This window comes from Catharus ustulatus, chromosome 1 (genome assembly GCF_009819885.2).
Source record: "Catharus ustulatus isolate bCatUst1 chromosome 1, bCatUst1.pri.v2, whole genome shotgun sequence".
NCBI lineage: Eukaryota > Metazoa > Chordata > Aves > Passeriformes > Turdidae > Catharus > Catharus ustulatus.
In genome coordinates this window covers 140,790,105-140,815,868 of record NC_046221.1, presented here as the reverse complement: position 1 = coordinate 140,815,868, position 25,764 = coordinate 140,790,105, and the positions used below count along the sequence as shown (strand labels likewise).

At 37.8% G+C, this 25,764-nt stretch overlaps 1 protein-coding gene across 1 annotated transcript; it reads right to left on the bottom strand.

Annotated features, from left to right (window-relative positions):
• Positions 1-1,549: 1,549 nt before the first annotated feature.
• Positions 1,550-25,745, bottom strand: DCAF13 (DDB1 and CUL4 associated factor 13). The gene is made up of 11 exons (XM_033076822.1): positions 25,624-25,745; positions 24,493-24,692; positions 23,298-23,405; positions 21,513-21,602; positions 20,466-20,621; positions 19,695-19,772; positions 15,779-15,861; positions 13,701-13,865; positions 10,632-10,767; positions 2,900-3,063; positions 1,550-2,105 (listed from the first exon to the last, which is right to left on the bottom strand). Exons 1-11 carry the CDS (start codon positions 25,691-25,693, stop codon positions 2,018-2,020), a joined length of 1,338 nt encoding a protein of 445 aa, XP_032932713.1. The 5' UTR covers positions 25,694-25,745; the 3' UTR covers positions 1,550-2,017.
• Positions 25,746-25,764: the final 19 nt, after the last annotated feature.

The following is a 25,764-nucleotide window of genomic DNA, read 5'->3' as shown; positions in this document are numbered from 1 at the left end:
CTTGAGTTAATTTTTTTTTTTTTTTTGCATAAGCTCAGGGCAAGAGAAGCATCATTACAGACTGTAGTGTTAAGACTTAAAAAAATCTTTGTGTACAGATGATGTTAAGCAACATTACAGTTGTTACTTATCTCGTATGACTCTTCAGTCTAAACAACCTAGTTTAACTCCAGCAGAGTTTTCTGATCACCTTGGTAGCTTCAGTAAAAGGCTATTTATCCCACTGGAAGTGAAGCAGCATGTTTCCCAGGCAAACTGTAAAGGAACTTTGGACTACAGAGACCTTGTGAAGTGTGAAACCTCCATTTTTCTTCTATAAACATAAAACAGAAAGCTTATAATAGATCTCATCCTGATTTTCATCCAGATTTTCCAAGTTTTAAAGAGAAAAAAATTATTTAACAAAGTAATCATCAATATTAGCAACTTAACAGTCTGAAGTTTGGTCAAGTTATATAATAATAGTTAAGAAGACAGAACAAAATTATAAATACAGTAATTTCACGATTATAAGCTGCACCATTTTGACTAAAATTTTGGTCTGAACCCGGAGTGCGGCTTATAATCAGGTGCGGCTCATATACGGACAAAGAACGAAAAGTTGCTGTTTTAGTTTGGAGGACAGGTGTCTGCTGAGAAAGGCAGGAACTTCTCTTTGAAATGGAGAATGTAAACCCCCTCCCTCCAAATTATTAGAATTTTGAAATCAAGGGGCTTTCAGGCAAAAATATGGGAATTAGGAATAACAGTTCTTTTCTAGGGAAATTAAAATAGAAATACAGTACTACAAAGAAACAAACCCCAAACCCTGACAAAGTCAGAGCACAACCTGACACCCCGTCAGGCAGGGTGTTGGTAGCAGTTTGATTAAATGGTGGCTGCATCCTCCTACAGTGACAGATGTGGCTCAGTTGGAGCAGTGCTCCTGTACAAGGTGCAGTTTCCCTCCGGAGGTCCAGTGGTGATGTGGAGAAATCCAGCTTCCCTCTGGAGTCCAGTGGAGAAAGGGGCTCCCTTAGTGTCCCAAAACCTTTGTTTTTATCTTGGTAAGAAATGTTGGGCTCTTCCCCCTGGCTGGAGCAACTTCCAATGGGATGCAGTAATTTTATCAGTCACACAGTGGGACTCAATGGACCATTAGCAGAAAATGACTCTCTGGAGGAAGGATGGGTTGTGAAAAGATAAAGAACAATGCCCTGCCTGGTTTCAATGGATGGCCCATTAGCAGAATACCTCCTGCAGAGATAAGGATCACTGCCCCCACCCTCAACAGATGGTGATAGAATAGATACCTTTTATCACACTCTGTATTGTAACGTGCGGCTTATAATCAGGTGCAGCTTATGTATGGACAAAGAATGAAAAGTTGCTGACACCTGGAAGTGCGGTTTATACTCAGTGCGGCTTATAATTGTGAAATTACTGTATGTTTCCAGATGTCTGAAAATCCTGTTGAATTTCTTTTTGGATAAAAGAAAAATAATATATTGTACTGAAAGAAGTATAATGCAGACATTTGGAATAATCAGCTGGAATAATCAAAATCTAGTCCATTGCTTAAGGTCACTTTATTAAATTTTTTTAAATAAAAAATTTTTTAAAAGACAGCATAAAGACACTAATTTTTGTAACTCTGTACAGAGCAGGTTTTTTTGCTTTGAAAAATATTAACCTATTTCATCCTTTTTTTGTAGTAACAGTACCAAGGAATAGAATGGAATTACAGATATTCTCCACCAAGTTATCTGCTTGTATCAAAAGCGTCAAACTCCACTGCAATATAAAGTGTTGGTCCAGTAACATCAGACAAATGGCAAAAAAAGATTACAGGGGAAATTCCCATAACTACTCAAAACAGATGATGACTTGAGAAGTCACAGGATGCACAAACTTGGAAGAAAAGTCACGCTTCTGGAACCTTATGCTGTCTTACCAAAGTCCATCAAATTTTGTACAGTGTATTCTTTCAATAGTGACATTTTTCTTTCATTATGACATTTTGTACATGTGAAAACAATTATTTCACTACTGCCACAATATGCTTCTTTCTCTCTGGCACCAATGGCACAGATCCCGGCTTGCTGTGCTTACGACGATTCAGCTCCCTAGAAACAAAACAGAAAAATGAAACTCAGTAGTCAGTACAAACCTTTAAGAAATACTGTCTTCCTCCCCAAGCTACTAATGGAGTTATCCTACAAAGAAAACCAAAAAAGTTAAGAATTGCTCTGTTTCTAATAACCAAAAGCCCCATGCTCCTTTGGGAAGAAGGACAATCCCTTTTGAAAGTAACTTTGAAGTTAGCTAATTTAGAGAGGTTTCAAATGAGCCTCTCCTTGGGAGCTCAGCTTGCTTTTCACGTCAACAGGATCAGCTGCTCAAGATTGTGGAGTTTTTCAGCTAATGAAGATGACAAAGATCCACCACTTAACTGTTAATTCAATGGCTACAGCAAAGTATGCCACCTCCTACTCATAGAAATTCCAATATGGCAATGATCCAGGGGGCATAAAACATTCATCCTGGAATCTGGCATTATCAAAAAAACTAAAACCACAAACCGACAAAAAACCAAACCAAAACCAAAAAACTCTCCACACACCCCAAAACAGCCCATCCTATTTCCATTGCAATGGAGCATCATGTCATACTGAAAGCACTGTGGCTCTTTCCAATATGGTATCTGTCACCATGTCTTCACTGTGCTTTTGGGCAGCAGCCAGTCCTCACTGACACTGGCACTCATCTGCATTTTCCTTATCATCAATCCAGCAGTTCATGATCACTCATTCAGATGCTCAAAGGAGCTCTACCACTCCCATACACTGCTGCCACAGTAGCACTGCAGGGATAGGATAGGATGGGATTGGGATGGGATGGGATGAAGAGGAACACATACTTCCGCCGCCGTGCCTCTCTCATGATCCGCTGCTCCTTGATTTGGCAATAAATACTCTTGGGCAAGTGGCGGTGCTGAGCTATGCGCCGGATCTGTGGGTGAAACTGGAACTTCTCCTTCAGCTTCTGATTGTAATTCATAGCTGCCTTCTCTCGAGGTGCAAGCTACAGGGAAAATAACACAGACAAGCATGTTATAAAAGAACAGGGATTTAACTGTCAATCTCCTCTACAAAACAAAATTTTAACTTTTCATTCATGGCTTCCTTCCAGCAAATTCCTCGAGGATATGGGTAGGTAAGTATTAAAAAATCTAAAATTCCAATATCCCAGTGCTCAAACACAAAATGTTGTCCTTTTAAAGCTGAGTGAAGTAACCAAATTTAATTCCTGAGAATCAGATTTTAATGTGCTGTAGAGTGACAAATGAGAACATAAATAGCTGACAGTAAACACTCTTAATCTTTCCTAATCTCTAATGATGATCAACTTTCCCTGTTAAACAAATATTTTCAGGCATTTAAATCACTAGCCAATGTAATTACAAATGCTATAGAGGAACTGTCTTCATGACCAGCTTTACAGACAGCTCTTCAGGTGGTCTAAATCTTACCCAGCACTCTGATCCCTTGGGAAGCACAAAGCACAGATCAGATTTCAAGTATTAGCTTGACTATATGGCACACAGGGAGTTCCAACTTTCATCAAGCAGCTAAAAACCTCTCAGTATCACAAACACATGAAATACAGGTGAGATGGTACTGCCACAGAAGACTAAATTTTAATTATGTTTAAAATTCTGTGCGAGCCACCATTAACAACACTGAAAGTAAGAAACACCTTCTCCTGACAGCCAATCTAGAGAAGATTTTTTTTTTCAAATAGGCTTTTTTCCTTTGGTCCTAATGTTTATTTATCAAAAGGAAAAAATATGTTTCCCTGTGGTTTTGTTTAAAGCATGCATTGCTTCATGAGGAATAGCAATTTCTATGTATTTTGGATTTGCTTGGATCTTTGGGAATTTCAGCTGCATTTCAGTCTAGTGAGTTTTCATACAAACATAAAATCTGTTAGTATTAAATGTTAAAAGTAAAACAATAGTTCAGGTAGCTTCTATTTATTCAGCTTTGTAAAATGACTCAGTGTCACTAACTTCTCACTTTCAAAAGACAGAAACTGATGCAAACAAAAAAAAGCAGTAACAAAACCAACACCCTTATTATACACACCGTTGGAAATTCCACTTATAATATGAGACGTGTTTTCTCCCCCTTGAAATCAGCAAGTGGCTTCTTATTGTCCACTCTGGAGATCACTTTTGTATGTGAATTCTGGTAGAATTTTTAATGTATTCTGAATAAATAAACATCACACTCAGATGCATTTGGTCCAGAATACCATAAATGGTCTGAAAACAAGTATTGATAAAAACTACCACAAAGGAGCTTCTGATGTGCGACAATAAAGAAACCAGATACATCATAGTCTTAACCTGTTTCTCCACACCCTCTTGCTCATAAAATCAAAATCCTTCTGCTTTACTTACACTCATTGTGACCTCTGAAATTGAGAAAATTTTACAGTCTTACCCCACAAAGCTACCCTCCCCCTTCTACTGAAATTCCTTCTTGTGAGCTAGCTTATGAATAGCTGGTTCACTCTCAGTAAATCCCAGGTGTTCCCACTTTGCAGAAAACCGCCAATATAATCCAAATTAAAGAGCTTTATTTTAATTAAATGCAATGATTTTCCTTTAATTTTAGAAGAGTAAATTGCTGCCGATTTAATATAACCTTGATGAATCCGCAGACAAGAGGTGAATCTGTAAATTAAAGGTACATCCAGGACATGTTATTTAAAAAATTAATCTAGATTAAGAGGTGGTAGAGCCTGACTCCATTTTTATGGGTAATGTGGTATAGAGAAAGGCACACAGCTGGTGACTTTCCACCCAACTACCGGATGCCAGCGGCCAATAAACCCGGCTGTGCTATGTGCACCCTCATCCACACCATGGTAAAAGAAAATTCTGCAGCCATGACAAGTTTCCTTTATGAGAGATAGCAGAGAGCTAAGAAAGCACACTGCAATAACACACTGAATTCCAACTCCCTCTTGCAAGCCACTTTACAAAGGTCAGTGTGAACAGCTCAAGAGAGCAGTGTTACTTCCAATTCTGTTTTGAGCTGGACAAGATGCACAACATGATTTGCAGGGTTAGAGATTTCATTTATAGGGACTAGAACACTCTCTAATTTAATATATATTATAAAATGGGTTTTATGTGACATCATGAGGGGAAGACATGCTTAAAGATGACATGTGACTTTTTTCATATGTTCAAATAATAAATGTGCAATTTCTTTCTTATACAAGGAAAATTAAGATTATATGGCAGAAACATGGCTATGTTCAGTTTGTGTCACTACCACAGGAGGATTTCACAGCAAATACTTAGGGTGAAAAAAGGGGAAAAAGAACTCTTTAATGCAACAAAGTTGTCAGCAATAGGAAAATGCCTCCTCAAGTAAACTGCCCATGCCTTTTCTCCTCCCTCCTGATGAGACAGACTGCTTATTTTTCTGTCTAAGCAGAAGGAAAGTAAGCATTTTTGCAGAGCCCTGATTAGAAGCTAAAACCACCCTTAAAAAAAACGCTCCTCTTCAAGAGGGCTGTATTTAAAACTCCACACTATTAAGTCTTCTGTAATTCAGCATGAGAATAGGAAATGAATGTTTATCTGTCCTCTTCAGGTTGCCCTTCTAGGTTAGGGCAGGCAAAAGCACAGATGCAATATATTTTTAGAATCTAGATATATCCCAGAAATTTTCTACACCATAGCTTGTCTTTATTTATTTTTCTATTACTTTGCTGAAAACATCTTTCTAAATTCATTGCCATTAGGTTAATTATTCATTCTTTCCTGGACCGAAAAGTTTGATCTCTTCACATATAAATGGATGACAAAAGCAAAACACCAGAAAGGTAATGTAGGGCAATGTAGGTGTTAAGAGCATAAAATCATAGCTACAGGATGGAAGTTACAGGTGAACTGAATCACAAGCCGAAAATCACTATGAAAATAATGCCACAACCCACAATATCTGCTACTGCTTATCATCAGCATTATCTCAGAAAATGGAACCACATATTAGAAACAGACTGAAAGGATAAACAATTGCTTAAGACAGTTTTTATGTGCTCCTGCTAATGCAATTTGCTAGATCAAAACCAAGATTTCTAACGGCACCTTCCGCTACATCTACTAGCCCATACTCAAAATCTGGTATTTCTGCACTTTTAAAGAAAGCAGTAAACCTATGCTCCACTACTGTTCACTCACTCATCAGTAGTTTCACTAAAATTCTAAGCATCCTAAGCCACTGCTCTATTCTAATTCATAAAAGTAACAGAGACAAAATTTTGCAGCTGTTACTGCAGAAGTAATGTTAATAAGAATTCACACTCTAAGAAATGCAGGTATAGTTTCTTTTTTTAATGTGGCAGTAGACTGAAGAGCAATACAACTTTTACAAGTTTTACTGATGGTTCATTACTTTCAGTGCAGTTCAGAAAAACCTAGTCTATCCCTTTCTTTCAATCAATTACATTAATTGCACACTATTAACTGAAATCTACTCTATTACAGTTGCTTTTTCAGCCTTTCCACTCAGACCAAGCTCTATTTTCCTCCTCAAAAGTCAAAATAATTTACCTTTTCATAAATCATACACTTCTACAAAAGCACGGGTAAAAAAGCATCAAATATACTTAACAAGCCATATTTTACATATTGGAAGTCTGGAGTTTCTCAAGTCCTAGTTGAGTCTTACTTCTGGGCATGCAGAGATAGATGTTCACAGCTTTAAAAATAACACCTGTTACATCCTATTTAATAATACATATTTATCAATTAATGAAAATTCATTAAAAGCTAAATGAAGAAAATTATTCTGAAGCAATCTCTACAGTAGCTCCAACACAGTTACTTGAGTTTTGTTACCCCTACATAAAACCTGTGCAGACTTAATCATCAGTGGAGTAGAGACACAAGATGCCTCTGGCTCCTCCAGAGACTTTTCTTCTTTCTTTCATGTTTCACTGATTTTGAATAATGAGTGCAGTGCCAAATACATTAAAACCCAAAAGAAACATGCATGTCAGAACTGATGACTGCTTGGGTGGCTATGGTTCAGCAAGTACAACTTTCCAACTGGATAAATGTTCACCAGACACAACATGAGTACTATATATTCACTGTAACTTCCCTTGAACTCAGCAATGCAAAAAACAACTAAGTACTCCCCAAGGAAAAAAAAAAAAAAGTTTGATTACTATTTTTCTTTCTCTTTCAGGATGTTGATTTCTACCCACCCCCAGCACAAAAAAAATCAATCTTAAAATACAATGTATTGCAAGATTTTAGCATTATATCAGAAATACAATGACCTCTGGATGAGTCATTCAATCAAATCTTCTCAGCAAAGAAAAACAGCAGACCAAGCAACTAAGCATTTAAGACATATTTTGACACTTCTGACAGAATTACTGAATGTTCAGCTTTGAATATTCAAAACATTCAAAAAATAGCCACAGACTCTGGAAGAACTGGACATTTATAAAATAAGCAAGCATATGTCTGTGAAGATAAGAACACCAATACTCTAAAAAAGAACACCAATACTCTAAATACAGATACTAAAGAAAATCAGTGGAACCTGCTAAAATAGCCATTAACAGTCGCATTGTTACGAATCACAGGAACTACCAGACTGGATCAAACAGGGACTTGCACAGTTGCCTGAAATCCAAGCAACACTTCCAAAATATATCCAAAGGAGTGATAAGCCATGAGGTTCTATTAACTACAATTGCTCTCTAAACATCTGGAAAATAAAACTTCATAGTGCTTGTAAAAAAATTTTAAACAACTACAGACACTTCAAACAACTTCAGATTCTGTATCTTGCTAAATATTCACAGTTTCAACAACACCATGCTTGAACACATTCCTACATAAGACACAGGAATGTGAAATGTTCTCATTATAATGCATTTCTTCACAAATTAATCTCTGTCCTGTGAAGTGAGATCAATTTTTCTATATAAGACACTATGTCCCTTTAAAGTTCTTCCGGTATTTCTAAATAGCTTAGCTCTCTTAAAATGACTTTTGATGTTGCGATGTGTTTTTCCTACGATAGGATAATAAATTATGGGAGGATTTTCAGTTCTGACAGAAAAGAAAAACCCAAAAACCCATTAAAAAAATTCCCCCAACAACAGGGCAAAAAAAAACCAAATAATAAACCACAAGTCACTTGACCTGAGTAATTTATAGTTACTGATCACGTTCTCTTGGGACCCAGCAGCCCAAGTGCTGTGACAGAAACACACAGCCTTACACACGTTACAAAAACTTCACTGGAATGATCCCAAAGAGCAGAACCACATGGCGGGCACAGCCTCCAAGGGGCACATCAAGCAACAGCACTGCACTCACAAAGAAAAACAACAAAGGCTGTTTTGTCCAGGATTCCCATCAGGTCAAGGAACACTCGAGTATTAACAGACCATGGTGCAGACCATATCCAATACCCAGTAGCCACAACTAAGCAGTGTCTTTTTTTAGGCCCATCCACTGCCAGTTTTCACTGACGCAAATACTGCAGGAAACAGCAGAATGTCATTTACCAGTCTACGTTCTGAACATTTAAACAATAGCTAAACGTCCTTTTGGTATGCAATATTTCTGCAATGCAGGAATAGCTGTGTTTGCCTATTACTTCCCAGAGTCAATTATCCTTTCTCTTTCATAAGAGGAGCCAATGCCATCTAGTAGTCAATACTATGAACTTTTTGTTCGCATCTGAAAATATTAGGAACCCTTCTACATGAAAACGGTACTTATGACATTCTTTGTAACCACTTGTCCTTCACACAAAGGGCTCAGAGTAAAGATGAACATCAAAAATACCAGACAATTCTGTTACAGAACAGCATTTTAAAAAGAAACATCATCATCTCTCGCTAAAAATATAGCGAGTAAATGGAAAATGTTTCAGTTAGTATCATAAAATCAGGTGAAAAGAGTGTTGCCATAAGCATACTGATATAACAGAAGGAAAATAGGTAATATTTCTACCCAACACTGCACTATCTAAACAAATCCAACACAAACATTAAATCCAAAAGTAAAGTCTCTAATGAGCTTTGCAGGATCCCCAAAGTTAGCAACTATGGAACTGATATTTATGTGTTTGACCAAAGCACCGGGAGGAAGAGAGGGAAGGAGGGAGGGAGGGAGGCAGGAAGGAGAAAAAAAAATCCTTTAAAAAACTAAAATTTAAAAAATTCAACTGAAACAGCTGTCTGTAATCACAATCACTACAAAGACCACAAAGCACTGGGGGTTTTTTTAACCTACTGCTCTACATCAAAACTGAGAATACTAACAGGACTTCCTGGTACCTATGGTGGCCATGGCTGAAGAGATACATGTTATTTTAACTGTGCTGCTCCATATCCAGTGCCTCAGAGTGCACATCAGTCCATGAATTATCCTGTTTCCAGTGTAGCCCTAAGTACTCCTCCAGTCCCTCCACCTGCCACCTGCCCCAGCTCTGCTTCACTTCTCTCCTACAGATATTTCCAAGTTGATGGAGCTTCAGTCACAAGCAGTCCTAGACATGACTATGCAACAGATCCAGCATCTCAGCTGTACCACAGTCTTTCCTGAATCACAGTTTCCTTTACCTCTCCCAACAATCTTTCACAAGATCAATCAAAAATTCCCCCAGACATTATCTGACAGCTCTGCCGATGGGCTCAGAAAAGGCAGTGTAAGCACATCCAAAATACCCTAACAATACAAAGCTACATAAAGGGATTACTCCTAGCAAAGTGCCAAATTCACTCAATGCTTCGACACAACTGTGCAGATGAATCTATGCAGTCGGTTACTGAAAGGGAACATTTGGGCTTTGTCTGTATATAAACATCTGAACAAGTATAACTGAAAAGACTTATCTAAAGAGGCTGGTGATTGTTCACACCAGGAACACCTTGACCAAACAGACTTACACTGAATTAAGTGGACTTCAGATACCACCCCAGTTTGTCCACGTGGTATCTGAGTTACACAGGTTAACAACAACCTCGGTGTCAAACTAGGCATCAGTGCAAACAGTGCACTTTACAATACATATGCTTATCACAACATGATCTTTTTTTATTTTTATACTTTTTTTTAACAAACAAACTGCATGAATGAACACGAACTAATCACATGCCAGTCAAAATCTTTAAAAGTAGTAAGTCTAAACTTCAATAGAATTACTTAAGTATGGTTAAACAAAATTTATTATCTTTTTCCCAGTGATAAAGGATGAATTCTAACATTAGTACACAGATAAAAAATTCAAATCTAGTTTAGATAGAACTGATGATTATTTTAAACATTAAACAAGACCAAAAAAAGTCATCTTGTGTAGCAATAATGAGGCATTTCATCTTCTTTATTATTATTTTCTTATTATTATTATAAGCTGCAGTAAATGCAATGAGCTACTGCACATGTCAATCTGCAAATTAAACACAAATGTCAAACTATAATTTCACAGCTTCCCTTCATAAACAAGTTTTTAAAAGTTGAAGAGGCTAACTGGTTGTAATAAGAACAAAAAACCCCCAAACATCTTGTGATAATTAAAAAAGCAAAATGCAACTCTTACCACTCCCAGTTTTTCAGAAGCATTAGCTTTCCACAGGCGAATATTCATCTCATCTGAGCCACAGAGAATGTATTTGTTATCTGAAGTCCATTTTACAGTGATGACGTGCTGCATTCGTTTGGTATGATAAACCTCCCTGGAGCAAAAAGAAACATTTTTAAATGATCTATCATCACTTTTCTCACCATTACCTTTCAAAGAGCAGAAAGCATTCTTTTCAAGGCAATCTTTTGTACGTTTTCTTGCTGTTGTTTTTTAAAAAATCTGACTCTTTCAAACACTGTGCTGATATTATCTTTGTATAGATAGAGATACAAAGGAAGTGTGACAGACTGATGAAGGACCACCGAGGACAAGATGCTTTTTAAATAAGTGCTTTCTCAGAAATTATAGTAAAGAGTCAAATAATAACTTTTTGAAAAACATTATAAGGGTATGCAGTATGAAACGCATACTGTTCCTGAAATAATTTTAAATTAATATCATTACATTGAGAGTATTACAGAATGGGAATGCAGAAAAATAGGTGCCAAAGAATCTGATACCAAACAGCAAAGAAACACATCCCAGCTGTCCATTTATGATATGGCAATGGATTTGCTACTCTTCATTGAGATTTTCCTCTTTTTAACCAAAAATGGACTCCATTTCCTTTTTAATTTCTGCTGATCAGACTCCTGCTCAACAAGTGCTGTAGAAAAATGTTTCTCCATGTTACATTTAAACCAATATTTAAGTTAAATTCTTGTCTAATTTTCATTATGTATGTATCAAACAAATTTATATTTTTATAGCAGAAATAAAATAATTAAATACACCTTTTTAGTTATTTATTACCATTCTGAAAAGAAGGAAATAGTAAGGCCTATTTATTGTCTACCAATAGCCACTTCTTTAAATGGATCAGTCATGCACTACAACTTATTCTCTTTCATCCACTCAGTTATTGTTGCCAGAAAAACCCAAGTAATGACGTAGAAGAAACACAAAAACACCACCTATTCAAGTGTAGTGGAGAAACTAGACTGGGGCTGAGCTGAAGTGGTTGTGAGAAAAAGAAAAGTAATTGAAATATCAGAATAAATAAGCTTTAATAAGTTTAAGCACCTCTTTTAATTCAACAGCATGCAGTACTCTGTAAGAACTACTATGTGGAAGACTGAGCACAACTAAATCAGAAAACATTAATACTCACATCAGCTTTTCACTGTTTAATGGCATGTGTGCACATCTGCATTTTCACAAGAATTTCTGTTTACTTTCCTGCTACCATGTACCTCAGTAACAAAGCTTTTCTTCACCCACTTTTGGGGAACTAAATCTTTTTTCCCTTCCATACTTCGAATTTGCAGCCTTTGCCTATCCTGTGGCTGTCATCACAAGGTATTAAATATCATTTCTCAGGAACAGGAAAAACAGAAATCATGGCCAAATAACCTGGATCTGTCATTTAGAAGTTTGCACAGAAATACAGTTCTGTTTGCTAAGCATTTACTAAATTTAATCAACTTCATAATAAATTTTATTTCTTGGGCTAAACAATTTCATTATTTAAATTTTCATTTAAAAATAAAATAGAAAGCAATTGAAATTAGGAGTTTTTCAGATTGGCATGACATCAGAAGTAAAAACTAGAATAGCACCAGGATCCTTATTTACAGATATTCCTAACTGTCCTTTCAGTTTTCCAAGTAGGATCAGATCTTCTATTTAGAGACTTTTCTCCATTCCATGAGATTAATATAAACTGTGCAATTCTAAAGAAGCCCAGCTTCTAAAGAATTTTAAGTGTACCAGAACATTCTAATCAGCTTACACGAGGCAAAATTTTTCATTTGTAAGGCTTCTCCTCACTAGATTTATGTCTATAACACAAAACGGGAAAAAGTGGGGACAAAGAGAAAAACCCCTGCCATAGGCCTTGGCAGCAATCTGCTAAAATGTGAAAAAAAGCCTTTCACTGTTGTGTTATGGGGTCTGCAAACTTCTTCTCAGTGATGTGTGTTAACTTTGCATATCACCACTTATGTGAACATTATTAATTCAAAGAATACAAAAATAATTCAAAAAGAATGTGAAAACTGAAGATTAGATATAGAGGGAATGTAAAAACCCCCTTCCCACTGTTTAATGCAGGACAGGAGCACAAACAATTAACTCAGCATGCAGCATTTCATCAATCAATAATAAAAACATACTCCTTCACCAACCAGTATTTCAACACTTTCAGCCTCAAACTACCTAGAACTTGACTCAGTAACAAGTGGGGTGACAAGATTGGAGAGAGGAAGTCAATTAGAAGTAAAATAAAGTTGAGAATAAAGAAAAAGGAAGAGCTGACAAGAAAGAATAATGAAGGCAAGTTTATGAAGATCAAATGATACCAGAAAGATCAGATAACTTGCTTCAGTTTTCATCAAACTGAAAAAAAACCCAAAACATAACGGCGACACGCTAGATCCAGTCTGAACTCAGGCAAAATATTTAATATACTGATTTATGAAACCTTACATGAAAAACAAAATCCATGTGAATTGTATTCAAAGCACTGTTACAAATCAAAACCAGGTTAACAAAATATGAACAAAAGGTAGTGTAAGTGCATAATTCATGCAGCAAACTATTTTACATAATGTTTTTAGCAATCATCCACATAGGATGATCCCTAGGAAATCAAATGCTGCAATGCTGTAATACACTGCAAACTTAAATGGTGACAGAAACAGTATAAAGCAACCTAAAAACCTTCAAGATGCATAGACAGGGAAACCAAATGGGATTCACCATGGTAAAATACAAATTGCACGAGCACAATAATCTACTCGAATTTTAATTCCATATTGTGGAAGTACTGCTACTTGTTAAATAGTTCTACTCTTGATCCATACTCCAGAATTAAGTCAACTACACAGCATGTCAGCTTCAAGCTACCAACAGAGTAAGATTTCAACACTCACAGGAAGCAAATGCCCCAATGAAGATGTTAATGAATGAATCAGTAGTTTGAGGATTTGGGAGGAAGTCACTTGAATGAATGACAGCAAGAGAGAAAGGCGTAAAACTACTCACCTGCTGTGACCTTTGTCTACAGGAAAAATGCGGATGGACTTATCGAAGCTAGCAGACACAAATTCTTTCCCAGTGGGGGAATAATCCACGTCAAGAACAGCAGACACGTGATCCATATGCACCATCACAGGTGATTCAAGAAATCGCATATCAAAAGTATATAAGCTTTAAAATAAATACATCAGTAGCTTAGTATCATAACAAGTCCTAAGTAAAGAGTACATTTTACATAAACCACACTTAAGGATAGAGCCATATTGCAGAGGGAACTCCTCAGAACAGCTCATAATATGTGAAAAGAAAGACAACAGCATTGTTTAGGGTTTGAAAGAAGTTTGTTCATCAGAGGATTTAGTTATTGGATCAGGTTTCTTGCTCCTTATCAAAGGACAGATAGGCTCCACTATTCCCTTCATCATCTGTCCACGGGTCAGACTCCAGGCATCACACTGGCTCCTTTACTCCATCTTCCAAAATAAGTATGCACCCTGAACTTGTAAAAGCATCTCTCAATGGTTACAGCAAGCCCATCAGTTCTGAAAGGTTTCTAAATATTCCCATACTGTGAACTCCTAGTAATTCAGAGTCTACTGTAAAGTTCCATTTGATTGGTACCCTTTGTTACTGCCTAATTATCTTAGGCCAGACAAGTGCAAGGAAAGCTTGGTGTAGTAAGCCTAGGAGCACAGGGAAAGCTTGGTCCTTACACATAGAAATGCTAGTTCAGCAGAGCACACTACTTACAGGAAAGCATTAAAAGTAAACACCAAGCTGCTGGACCACAGCTGGTCTGCTTTTAAGGACTTCAAAGCTCAGATAAGGCCTACCTCTATCCCCTTTGAATAATGAAGCTAGGCATAATCACTGTGTAGATCATCAAATAAGCACATGTGCTTTGCAGACAATGCATTTATTGAAACCTACTTAAGATATGCTATTTAGTAGAACTATTATGTTAAAACAATTCATCAAGTTTCTCACCTTCCTTTCTGCAGATGAATGTGTAACTGAAATTAAATACATCTTACTGTACACTATAATGGTGATTATTACTTTTTCCTTCTAAATTCCCCAAGAGACGAAGCATCTTATTCAAAACTGCTACTCCATATAATCAGCAGATACTTGCATATGCATTGTTGATGTGTGCATTTGCCTTTGCAAACTAAATGCTTCAAGCTGCAAGAGGACAGTTGTCCCTGACAGCAATGGCTACAGTTTTTAGTTTAGCAAGAGGAAGGAAAAAAATTTAAAATCCCAAACCAGTCAAAAATCAAATTCATAAACCAAAACCCCAAGCTTATAAACAAACAGATTAAGAGAGTCTAATAGTTTTACCACACTGTAACATTAATACAAGAAAAACAGCACATTGAATATAACACCACTTTCAAGGTCTGAGACAGATTCCATTTCCTTAGAAAAACAGCCTTAAGATAAGTGATAAAATTCCTATGTTCTAGAAGAAAACAGTGATCTATTGTAAGATCAGTGACTTCCTGGAAAAAAGGATATGGAACACATTTTCAATGGCCTAGTTTTGAAGAGACAGCTTTTTCAATATCAGATTAGCTGTTCACATGAATAGTATTGTTCAAAAAGTAAAAAACTGCTCCAAGACATTGAAAGGATAAGTACTGCAGTCTCCAGAACTGTCTCACAAAAGATTAATTTACTTTTCTTAAGAAATGTTCTCATCAAAATAGCTGATCAGTACAATGTATCAAAGCTTCACAAGAGCTGGCAAGAAAATAAACACTTATATTGCCTCAGACTGGACCAATACTACTTATTTTCCAGGGTCCATTTCAAGTTACACTTGTATTGGTTCAGCTGCATTTATTCTAAGTTACACCACTTTTTACCCCTCCACGTACTGAGACACACAGAAAGAGGCAGTCTACTATCAATTCATATTTGTTAAAATCAGTATGCTTATAATTCTCTAGGTTATTAAGCAATTCAAATTTAGAGTTTCAGTAGTCTTTTAAAAATTTATTTTAGAATGATCATAAATCACCAAGATACAGATAAAAAATATAACCTGTCCAGGATTATCAAAAAGCCAGGTTACTTACTTGTAATCTTCATTTGCTGCAGTAAAAATGAAAGCTTCCATAGGGTTCCAACACAATGTATTTGTCCTCATGTTCAAGATAACCTGAAATATATTTACACATTGCTACCTTGTCACAGGCAGTAAAATACTCACTGTTGTTCAAAACTTCCTACACACCCCTGAAGACAAGCACTTTGTAGACAGAGGATTAGTACATGACAGAATGTTTCCTCAGCAGGGTAAGAAGTGAAACCCAAGAACCTCTTGTGCCTTGTTACACGTTTACTGCTTTGAGCTACACAACAATTAAATTTTCCTCTGTAAATCACTGTAGAATCAGATTCTTCTAAGTGGTCAATTTAAAATGGCAACCTGCTAGTAGTCAACAAGTAAATTTGGAACTTCCGAAAAAATTTCACTTCTCTGTCCTATTTAGAGGAACCTTTAGTTAAGTAATCTACAGACACACCTAATTAAATGGTTATTTCAAGGGATATAGTCATTAATTGAAGCTGTGAATCAGCATTTGCAAAGCAATTGTACCACTCTGATGTTCTCCCAGTTATTACCCCTTCATTATTTTATGCATAAAATTGCAGGTCAGGAATTCTCCGGCCCAGTTGCCACTTCTTTGGAAGTGCCAAGCAATGTACACAGAAGTTACTGTGTCCTCACCTACAGCACTATCACTGTATCAGCAGTGAATCATTCCTCACACATTGGAAAGATTTGTTTGCTGTTTGTAAGCATATGGCAAACAAAGAGGCCAGTTTGCCCTGGAGTGGGAGGAAGGCAGCTGATAACAGCCTAATAAAACCTTTCTACTTTGCTAACTGCAGACTACACAAGAGGCATTAGCAAGCTGTGTGAGGCATTAGCAAGCTGTGTGTTGGATGTCCCCACCTTGGAGGACAGCTGGCCCCCGTGGGACAATGCAAGGCAGAGAGGAAGTCATTTGACACAGCAGATACAGCAGCTTTGGCTTCTGCTGAGTCTGAGAGGAACTTCCAACCATTTACTCAAAAATAAGAACTATACAGTATGCCTGACACAATGTGGATGTGTAATTACAGAGCAACTTATTAACCAACTGAACAACTCTAAACAGGATTTTCTAAAATGCTCCAGGCCAGCTATAATCCTATTTAAAAATCCTGAAAGTTGGGTGTTTAATACTATGCTACTCAAACCCCATTTTTTTTACTACACCAAACACCATAAATTTACACACATTTTTCAGAATATAGTTGTACAATTTTAACCCTTACAGTATTGAACACAGTCTCAAAACAAGTTAAATGACTTTACTGAACACCCGTCCAAAAGATTGCAATGAATGCCTATTCTTGTAATTCTCATTCTCCCTAAATCCTCATTTCCTAGGTGACACCATCCTGCTCATTATGAAGTCTGTGCTGCAGAACACTGCTTATTTTCAGGAACTGCATGCAACCAGAACTGAATGTAATCATAGGATCTCTAAAGTGATCTCTAGTTTAAAAAGTGGACACTGAAATGTCCTCTGTTCACACTAACATGACAACTAGAATTTGCTCAGATTTCAGTATTGTTCTAGTTATAGATCTTCCACAAAACTGGGAAGTCAAAAATCAAGGACTGCTCCTGTACAAGTTTATCAGCCACTGCAAAATGAACACACAATTAATGTTAAACCACTATATGTATAATAAATAATTTAAATTACATTACTAAGCAACTTCAATATTGCCAAAGAATCCAGCTCTTTTAAAAGGAGTCAAGTTCTGTCATGCTCTTAATCTCTATTTTTTTAACCAAAATTTACAAGCCTTCAGTTCATTTCAGCAGTGGCTTTTGGAATTAAAATAGTGCCTAAGAATGAGATTGTCTCTACAGTTCTAGCATTAGGTTTAGTAACAACTATGTAAGGCAACCTGGGCTGGAAGTGATTTAAGTTGCTGTAAATACATTAATTAATGGCATTTCAGAACTATCCAAACCCACACCAGAGCCATTTTTACCACTACTTTTAATCTATCATACATCTTCTTATAAAATGGGTAAGTTTAAGTCCATATTAAGTCAAAATTGTGAAGTTCATGAAGACTTGGTCCTCTGTGTTTAATTATTTTGTGAACAGTTGCTTACAAATAATGACAGCCTGGAAATGCTGAAATTACACTAACACAGAAACATTCCCCAAATAATTAACCTGTCTTCCTTTACTACCTACAAGGTATTTGGTTGAGATTAACACCTAAGAATGTAACAAGCAAGAGAAAACACAGTTCCTGTCAGCTGTTTAAATGCTGAAGTCTATCTATAAAACACCCTAAGCTTTCCTGATCCCACAGATTGCACAAGAATGACTTTTAAAGTGTACCAACTCCTACCAACATATTTTCCTCTTACCTTTCAACAGAATTGCTTTCATTCCTCTTTCCCAGCTTTTTTCATACTAGTTCTTATTTTGAATCTAGGTAGCATCACTATCTCATCCCTCCCTTTTTAAAACTTAAGGCTTTGAAACCCATACTCAGGACAAACAGGCAACAGAGCTACTGCTTCATGATGTGAGGAGCTGTATTCCTATTTCCATTAATGAAGGGACTCCCACTGAGTTCCAACTGCTTTGCTGATCAAATCCCAGGAACACAGCAGTACCAGAAACCATACATAAGTAAGGTACCTCTAATAAGCAAAACCCTGCTCTTAGGAGTTCCAGAGCTCTTAACTCTCAATGCAAAAATGGACATTTCACCTCCTCTCCACAGCAGAATTATCTCTATCCCAGGAGGAAACCCAGTACTGTGCTCATGGAAGCAAGGAAGTACTAAACAGTGTTTTATTCCTACAGCAGGAGTGCACCTCAGCACGCTGCTTTCATGACATACACAAATACAAACATATGCACACAGTCTATAATTCTAGATGCACATGTATGTACAGTCATACACTTAGCATATATACATATGCAAAATTCTGTTAAATTCAAACTCAGTTCACAAAGGATCAAACTGCATCCTTTGACCTTGTAACTGCAGCTCTACAGCACTGGCTGTGTTCATTTCAACATTCAGGTCTTCAGCTGGCATCACTGACAAGTTTTATAAACACTGCCACAGTGGCCCAAGTGAAACTTCACTAAAAATTGTTGAGGCACAGGGAGAGAAAGAAATACTGGTATGCCGAAACATTCCTTTTTATAACTAAATAGAATTTTAATGTTCTAGTGTGTATCAGATCAATGACACTGCAGACAGTATGTAACACAGGAGAACACTGAGTGCATATTCACAAGCCAGAACACTGTATTTCAAGAATAATATTGTTAAGGTAGCTCTGGGGCTCAGAACAACGGAACTTGATTGAGGTTTGATAAGTGTGCATGAATTACTGGCCTCTTATCTAAATAAATACAAATATTCTGTTAAATAGGAATCATTACATCATCGGTACATTCCACATACAACTACTATTTTGATTACACTGCAAAGGATTTCTGAATGTTTATGGTAGGTGCATAGGGAAGGGGTTATCTCCCTTCAAAGGAGAAACACCTTTTCAAGTGCAGAGCAAGGCTCTCCAGTGATGAAGTTACTTGTTTCCTTCTGGCAAGGAAGAGGGGAAAAAAAAAGAAATCACACATACATAGACAGAATGCAATACAGGAACATAAAGTTCTTACTGTGAAATTGCTGTCAGGTCAGGCACTTGATCAAGAACTACAACAGAGTGAGCATGACAGCCTGTCTGAATGCAGAAAAAGGCCCTCCTAACTCTGCATTGTTTAAATCCCAACATTAATTCAAACTCAGAAGACTCGGATAATGAAAATTCAGTGAACTCTGAATTCAGAGCTTCCCATTCTTTACTGTGACCAACAGCTACAGGGTATTAACATATTCAGTAAGATTATCTGCACCACTAATTAATCTTAAAAAAAAAAAAATTACCTTCTTTAATGGAGTTGATTTTCTCATATCATATAGCACAATATTTCTGTCAGAAGCACAGCTTCCCAAAAGGTAAGTCTGGGGAAAAAAAAGCAAAACCATGTATGGTCTTTGATATACTTCTGGAGTGTGATTAACAGCTTACATCTGATACCTAAGCTATTTCACAAAGCTGGTCATAAGTTTCTTTTTCAGTCAAGAACATACATGTATCATTTTTCCTGTGCAGCTAAATACCCAGCACAAACATTTTCAATATGTTTCCCTGTAAAGATTCAGAATCCATGCATACCTTAAAACTAACAGACAATTCCACATAAATACATTTTCTATGAGCATAGCCAGTCAAGGGGTATAATAGGAAGTGTTGTAAAAGACCAAATGCAAGTGTTTTGCCATGGAGAGGGTGAGAAGTCTCAGTCACAGGTAGTAGAATACTGGAACAGATGAACTGGCAGCTCCACAGCCACTTAACTGCCACACTGTACGACTAAGGTACCAGGTATATATTGCTGTGGACAGAATGGAGATTGCCCTGCTTTGTTTTCCTCTCCCACACTAACAGAGACAAAAGATAGGAAGATAAAATTATATGGTGCTACATTCCAAAATAATATAACCATCAAAATCTATGTATACATCCCCCTACATATGTCATTAAAACATAAAATTTAAATTTGGAAGAAAAAAATTCAAGATGGTGTAAACAGAGTTTGGGTCTCATACTGCTCAAGAAAAATACTAATTTCCAATATATAACACAACCATTACCTCAATGGGATTAAATTTTACACTGCTTATGCTATCAAAACCCCAAGTCAGAGAACACTTGGGGCTTGTCCTTTGTTCATCCCAAATGTCCACTTGATGGCCACAGGTAGCAAAAACAGGTTCCTTCCAGTGGTGATCAATTCCTGTATACACTGTCTTTAACAGGAAACAAAAAAAACAAAGCAAAAATTAAAAAAACCAATTGTATGCATAAATACTCAAGTATGTTCAGTTAGGGAAAAAAACCAAAAAACAACAAATCATTTCATATGGAGTCCCACATGGTTTTTCTCATTTATATGACTGAAAATCAACTCACCAGTGCAAACAAAAACTAAGCCTTATTGGATATAACCTTCCAGCAGGTAAGCTTTCTTTTCCATTTAAGGTGCATGTAAGCATTTGTTGCTAGTTTACAATGGAGTTGTCAATTGGTACTAAAGGTGTATTTACAAAATCCTGGCTGATTTTAAAGCAAATGAAAATTTTAAGAGTGCAATTCAAGTCCCCATCTCAGTGGGAACTTAAACAGATTCCACAGACATAGCAATAACTAAAGAGTTTCAAACTATGTATTTGAAAAAAGCATTTAATGTTTTTCCTAACATAAGTTTATCATAAATTCAAAGTGCCAAAACATGTATTTTTAGACTGCTTTTGTCAATAAGAAAGATGTAAAGTTAGTATTTTGTACTGAATGGTTGTGAGGTATCGGCATGAAAAAAGTGATTTAATGCAGACTGAGCACTTACACAAGTCTGAAGAGACTACAGAGAAATGTAACCAGTTTGTAGGAAAGGGGTAATTAGTACAGACAGAGCTAAGCAGTCTCTGGTGGCATTCGAGGAGTCCTTTCTGGTTACATGTAAAAAAAGTGTAATAAAAACATGAAGATACTTTAAAAGTACCATTATAAAATTTGATGCCATCCATTATGATAACAGGTGACATCAAACTATTTTTCTCTCCTTCAAAAGCTAGGTAAGAAATTATTGAAACTTAATTTGAAAGAAGAGGTGTGGGAAAATTGAAACTCAGATTTACTACCTTTCCAAGAATTGTGTGAATAGGTTCTTCTTCTTCTCCATATTCTGGGCTCTCCATTTTCCACTGCTTCACGGTTTTGTCATCACCAACCTGGAAATATTGGAGAAATCATGTACAGTTTTATGTAAATATATTCCCTTTTATTTTGCTAGATGGGCTTTGCAATTAAACACAGGCATCCTTTCAAAAAAATTATCCTGTGATACACATAAATGCTTCCTCCTGCCTGTTCACTGCTCCATTTTATACCTCCAAGCTACAGATCAGCTCTCCTGGTCCTAATATGTTGTTAAAACATGTACATGGTCCAGCTGGAGTGAACATTCTTTGTAGTAGCCCACCTGGCACTGTGGTTTTTTTGATTTGTGGCTGAAACAGTGCTGATACAGCACCCAAGCCTTGGCTGTGCTCGGCTGGGTGCTGAGGCATTTCCCCCTGTTCCCGCTGTCCCCACCATCCCTGTCTCGCCCCCCAGCAATCAGGGACACAGGGAGGGGACACAGGCATGTCAGATGTTCTGAACTGGCCAAAGGAGTATTCCATACTATGGAACAATGCTCTGCAATAAAAGCTGCAGTACTGGGAGCAGAAAGAGGAGGTGGGGACTGGCTGCACAGTGGCTGCTGCTCAGAGACTGTCTGGGGATCTGCCAGCTTCTGTGAGCAGGCAATTGATTCCCAGTTTGTTACTTGTATCCCACCACCACCTTTCCCTCACCTATTCTACTGTCTATCTTGACCCACAAAGTTTTTCCAGTTTCTGAAACAGATAGCTGAATAGGACAAAGGTGAGCTGCAATGATGGCTATTTTGTAAGGCTATATTTTGTGATTTTTAATCAACTGTCACCCTAAACTGCAAATTATCTTTTGGAAGTCACTTTGATAAGCCTGTAATCAGTTAAAAGGCACTTTCCACCTCAGTTGCTCTGGGTGCCTGTTCCAAATTTTGTTCTACCTCTTGCACTAATGCCAGCACAAGCTTTTGCATGAATGTGCAGTGACCTGGATTATGCAAACAGGCCTAAAAAATGTTAGCTTTACAAATTTATCTTCCCCTCCCTGACTGCATTACTACTGTTTCTTCTTTCCTTCTCTCAATTTTCAGGCAGACAGACTGTCAAAACGGGAGTAACTAACCTGGAGTCACTTAGGATTTTTACTGTAATTTTCCCTATATTCCATCTAGTCCCTGTGACCTGCTATAGACCTTAGATAAATATACTGTAGTGAAAATGTCTCTTCTATCACCAGCTCAAACAAAGCACAATCTCAGGACTTCAGTTTTCAAAAACAGTTCTTCTTGTGTTATCTTAGAACTGTTTTAATGCCAACAGGAAGACGTACTATTTCCAAGTAGTTTAAATGGAACTGAATCTGTTGTGGTTGCTATGAATTAATAAAGTTTTATTCACACAGAATGATTTAATCAATCAATAGCTTAATCAGCTTATGGTTACTTTTTTACATGCCTTTACATCTTTCAATGAACATAATCCATTTACTACTTTAATGAAACTAGTTTACTTGGGTTTTAATTACATGAAATCTGTTAGATGTCTTCTGGTATCTATCCCTTCGATGGTTTTGAATGACATCTGACATGAATCAAAGCATCAGAAAAAATTTCATTGTAAATAGAACTGTCAGGTTCACTGACACATTTACTAAGAGTATTCATACAGTATTTAAATATTCCATGGCAGAGAGCAAGTTCCTCAGTGGAAAACAAAAGGTGAACAGGTACTCTGTGCTGCTGCACTGTTAAGGAGACACATAATACTTACAGTGAAGAATGAGGTACCACAGAAACGGGCACACATGCCCCGAACAAAGCCTTCATGGGCTTGTATAGTGCGGATACACTGTCGTCTGGTCAAGTTCCAAATTTTAACCTGACAAAAATAAAAGAGCAAATATTCAGTATGCTTTCTACAGCTCACAGCTGCAGTTCACAATTCAAGAACAAGAGATCACACTTCTTGTAATGAAATGGTAGTTGGCTTGGTCACTGATCAGATTTTAGCATTACACTAATTATTTATTTCTTGAAAAACAATTTTAAAAGTGAGACTCTTTCATCCTTACCCTGTCCCCTGATCTAAACCACATACTTTCTGCATTTTGCACTCTCCTATTTTTGAACTAGAATGCTTGCTAAAAACAGCAGCAGTTACAAATTTAGCAAAAAAATACCTTTAAAGACAAAAGCACAAATAAATTTGGAACCAACAGAATTTTTTCAGTCCAGTTGCTGTACTACATTTTCTCTAGAAATGTATAGAAATGTTTCTTTGAAACAGAAGTTTCTGTTTCAAAGCTTTTGGTCTCATTAAAAAAAAGGACAAGAAAGAAATGGAGGTCAGTTTTGATAATTTTATGTATTTACAGTAACCAGTACTTTACTTCCTCTATCAGTAGATAAGAAACCTAGCTAAATTTTCATAGAATTTTCTCTCTGAAAGGTTTAACATCCCTCGTACTCTTGTGTGACATAGGCACTTTCTATAAAAAGAGGAAAGCAATCAAATGCCCAGAAGACACCTTTAAAGTATTCAAGTGCTATCAAATTAGGAATGTAAGGTGAGAAAAGACAGGGAATTCAGAAAAGACAGGTAACTTTTTCAGCAAGTAGCTCCAATTAAAGTGGTGATTGCTATTTATAAAAGTTATGGAAACAATCAAATACATATATAGGGTTAGCCTTTTTTAGGCAGTATGAAAAATTGTTATTCCAAAAAGTTTTTGGTTGTGTGCCCCTTCCCCCTAGCTAATTAACTTCTTTAGGGGGAGGAGTGTAAAGTGGCAGAGTTATAGAGCAGCAAAAAGTTTCACCTTCCAAGTGAGGATGAAGGTAACATGCTGAACAAAGACAGAAAAGCAAGGTTTGACAAAACCAAATAAACAACCCAACAAAACACAAAAGAGAAAAAAGAAAATAAGAAAGATATGCACCTTCTTTGTTTTGGTTTGTAAGCTTACCTCTCCATCACAAGCTCCAGACAGCACTGTAGACAAACTTTTTGGATGTTTGGCCATGCAGTTAACTCCATCTCTGTGGCCATCAAGTGAACTAAGAAAGGGTTTTGCAAACACACGTTCTAGCTTTGTGGCATTCAGAGCTCTTGTGTACTCTCGTGCAACCTCAAATGGATGCAATGCAGGGTCATAGTTCCTTGGAACTGCAACAGAAAGAACACGTATTAGAAACCCATGCTGGAGCAGGTCCAGAGGAGAGATGATCAGATGGACGGACTGCCTCTCCCATGGGGAAAGGCTGTGAGAGCTGGGGTTGTTCAGCCTGGAGAAGAGAAGGTTCCAGGCAGACCTCACTGTAGCCTTACAGTACTTAAAGGGGGCTGTGAAAAAGATGGAGACAGACTTTTTAGACAGTCTGTTTTAATATGACAATGAGTAACAGTTTTAAACTTAAAGAAGGTAAATTTAGACCAGATAGTAGTAAGAAGTGTTTTACAATGAGATGACACAAGCCCCACCAAGGCTCTGATCAGCCTGAACTAGCTGAAGATGTCCCTGTTCACCACAGGGCAGGGTGTGGGGGGTTGGACTAGAAAACCTTTAGAGGTAAGTCCTTTCAAGCTACAAAACTATTATTCTGTGTGTAAAATCAACAGTTTTTGACAGCCTAAAAAACAGACGTGCAAGAAGCAGAACTAGATGCGCCAGGGATGAACCAGCATTAAGTGCAAAAAACTGCGAAGGGCAACCTGGGAAATACAAAGCGCACTCTCGGGGTACCAGAAGGCGATTGAGGCCCAGCCTCGCCCCCCTGGCGCAGAGCGGGCTCTGCCGGCCCGCGGTGCCGGGCCCGGCGCGGGGAGCGCTGCTCCGCCGAGGCACCGCACGCGAGCCCCGGCCTGCGACCGGCACCGGGGAAACTCCTCCCCGGAAAGAGGGAAGCCCAAAGCCACTCTCGGTGCCCAGCACTCCGCTTCTCGCTGCTGGCGGGCACCGGCGGAGCGGCGGAGCGGGGCGGGGCGCAGACCACGGCCCCCCGAACACCTTCCTGCCGCCCTCCCTCCTGCCCCGCCGGCCTCATCCCTTCCGGGCGGGCCGAGCCGGGCCGAGAGCCTGTCCCGGAGCCCCGCTCACCGCGCTGCAGGTCCAGCTTGGTCTCCCTCACGTAGTCATCGGGGTTGCGGCTCAGCACCTTCACCCTCATCGCGCCGTCCGCGCCCCGGGCCCGCGCACACGTGACCGGACGCGCCGCGCGGGCCGTTCTCGCGCGAGGGC

Excerpts from the sequence above, each read along its gene's own strand:
- DCAF13 (XM_033076822.1), bottom strand. The coding sequence starts at position 25,693 with ATGAGGGTGAAGGTGCTGAGCCGCAACCCCGATGACTACGTGAGGGAG. Across the intron at positions 23,406-24,492 it reads CTGGAGCTTGTGATGGAGAG|GTTAAAATTTGGAACTTGAC; the intron begins GTAAGCTTACAA and ends TATTTTTGTCAG. Across the intron at positions 13,866-15,778 it reads GCAGCAAATGAAGATTACAA|CTTATATACTTTTGATATGC; the intron begins GTAAGTAACCTG and ends TTTATTTTAAAG.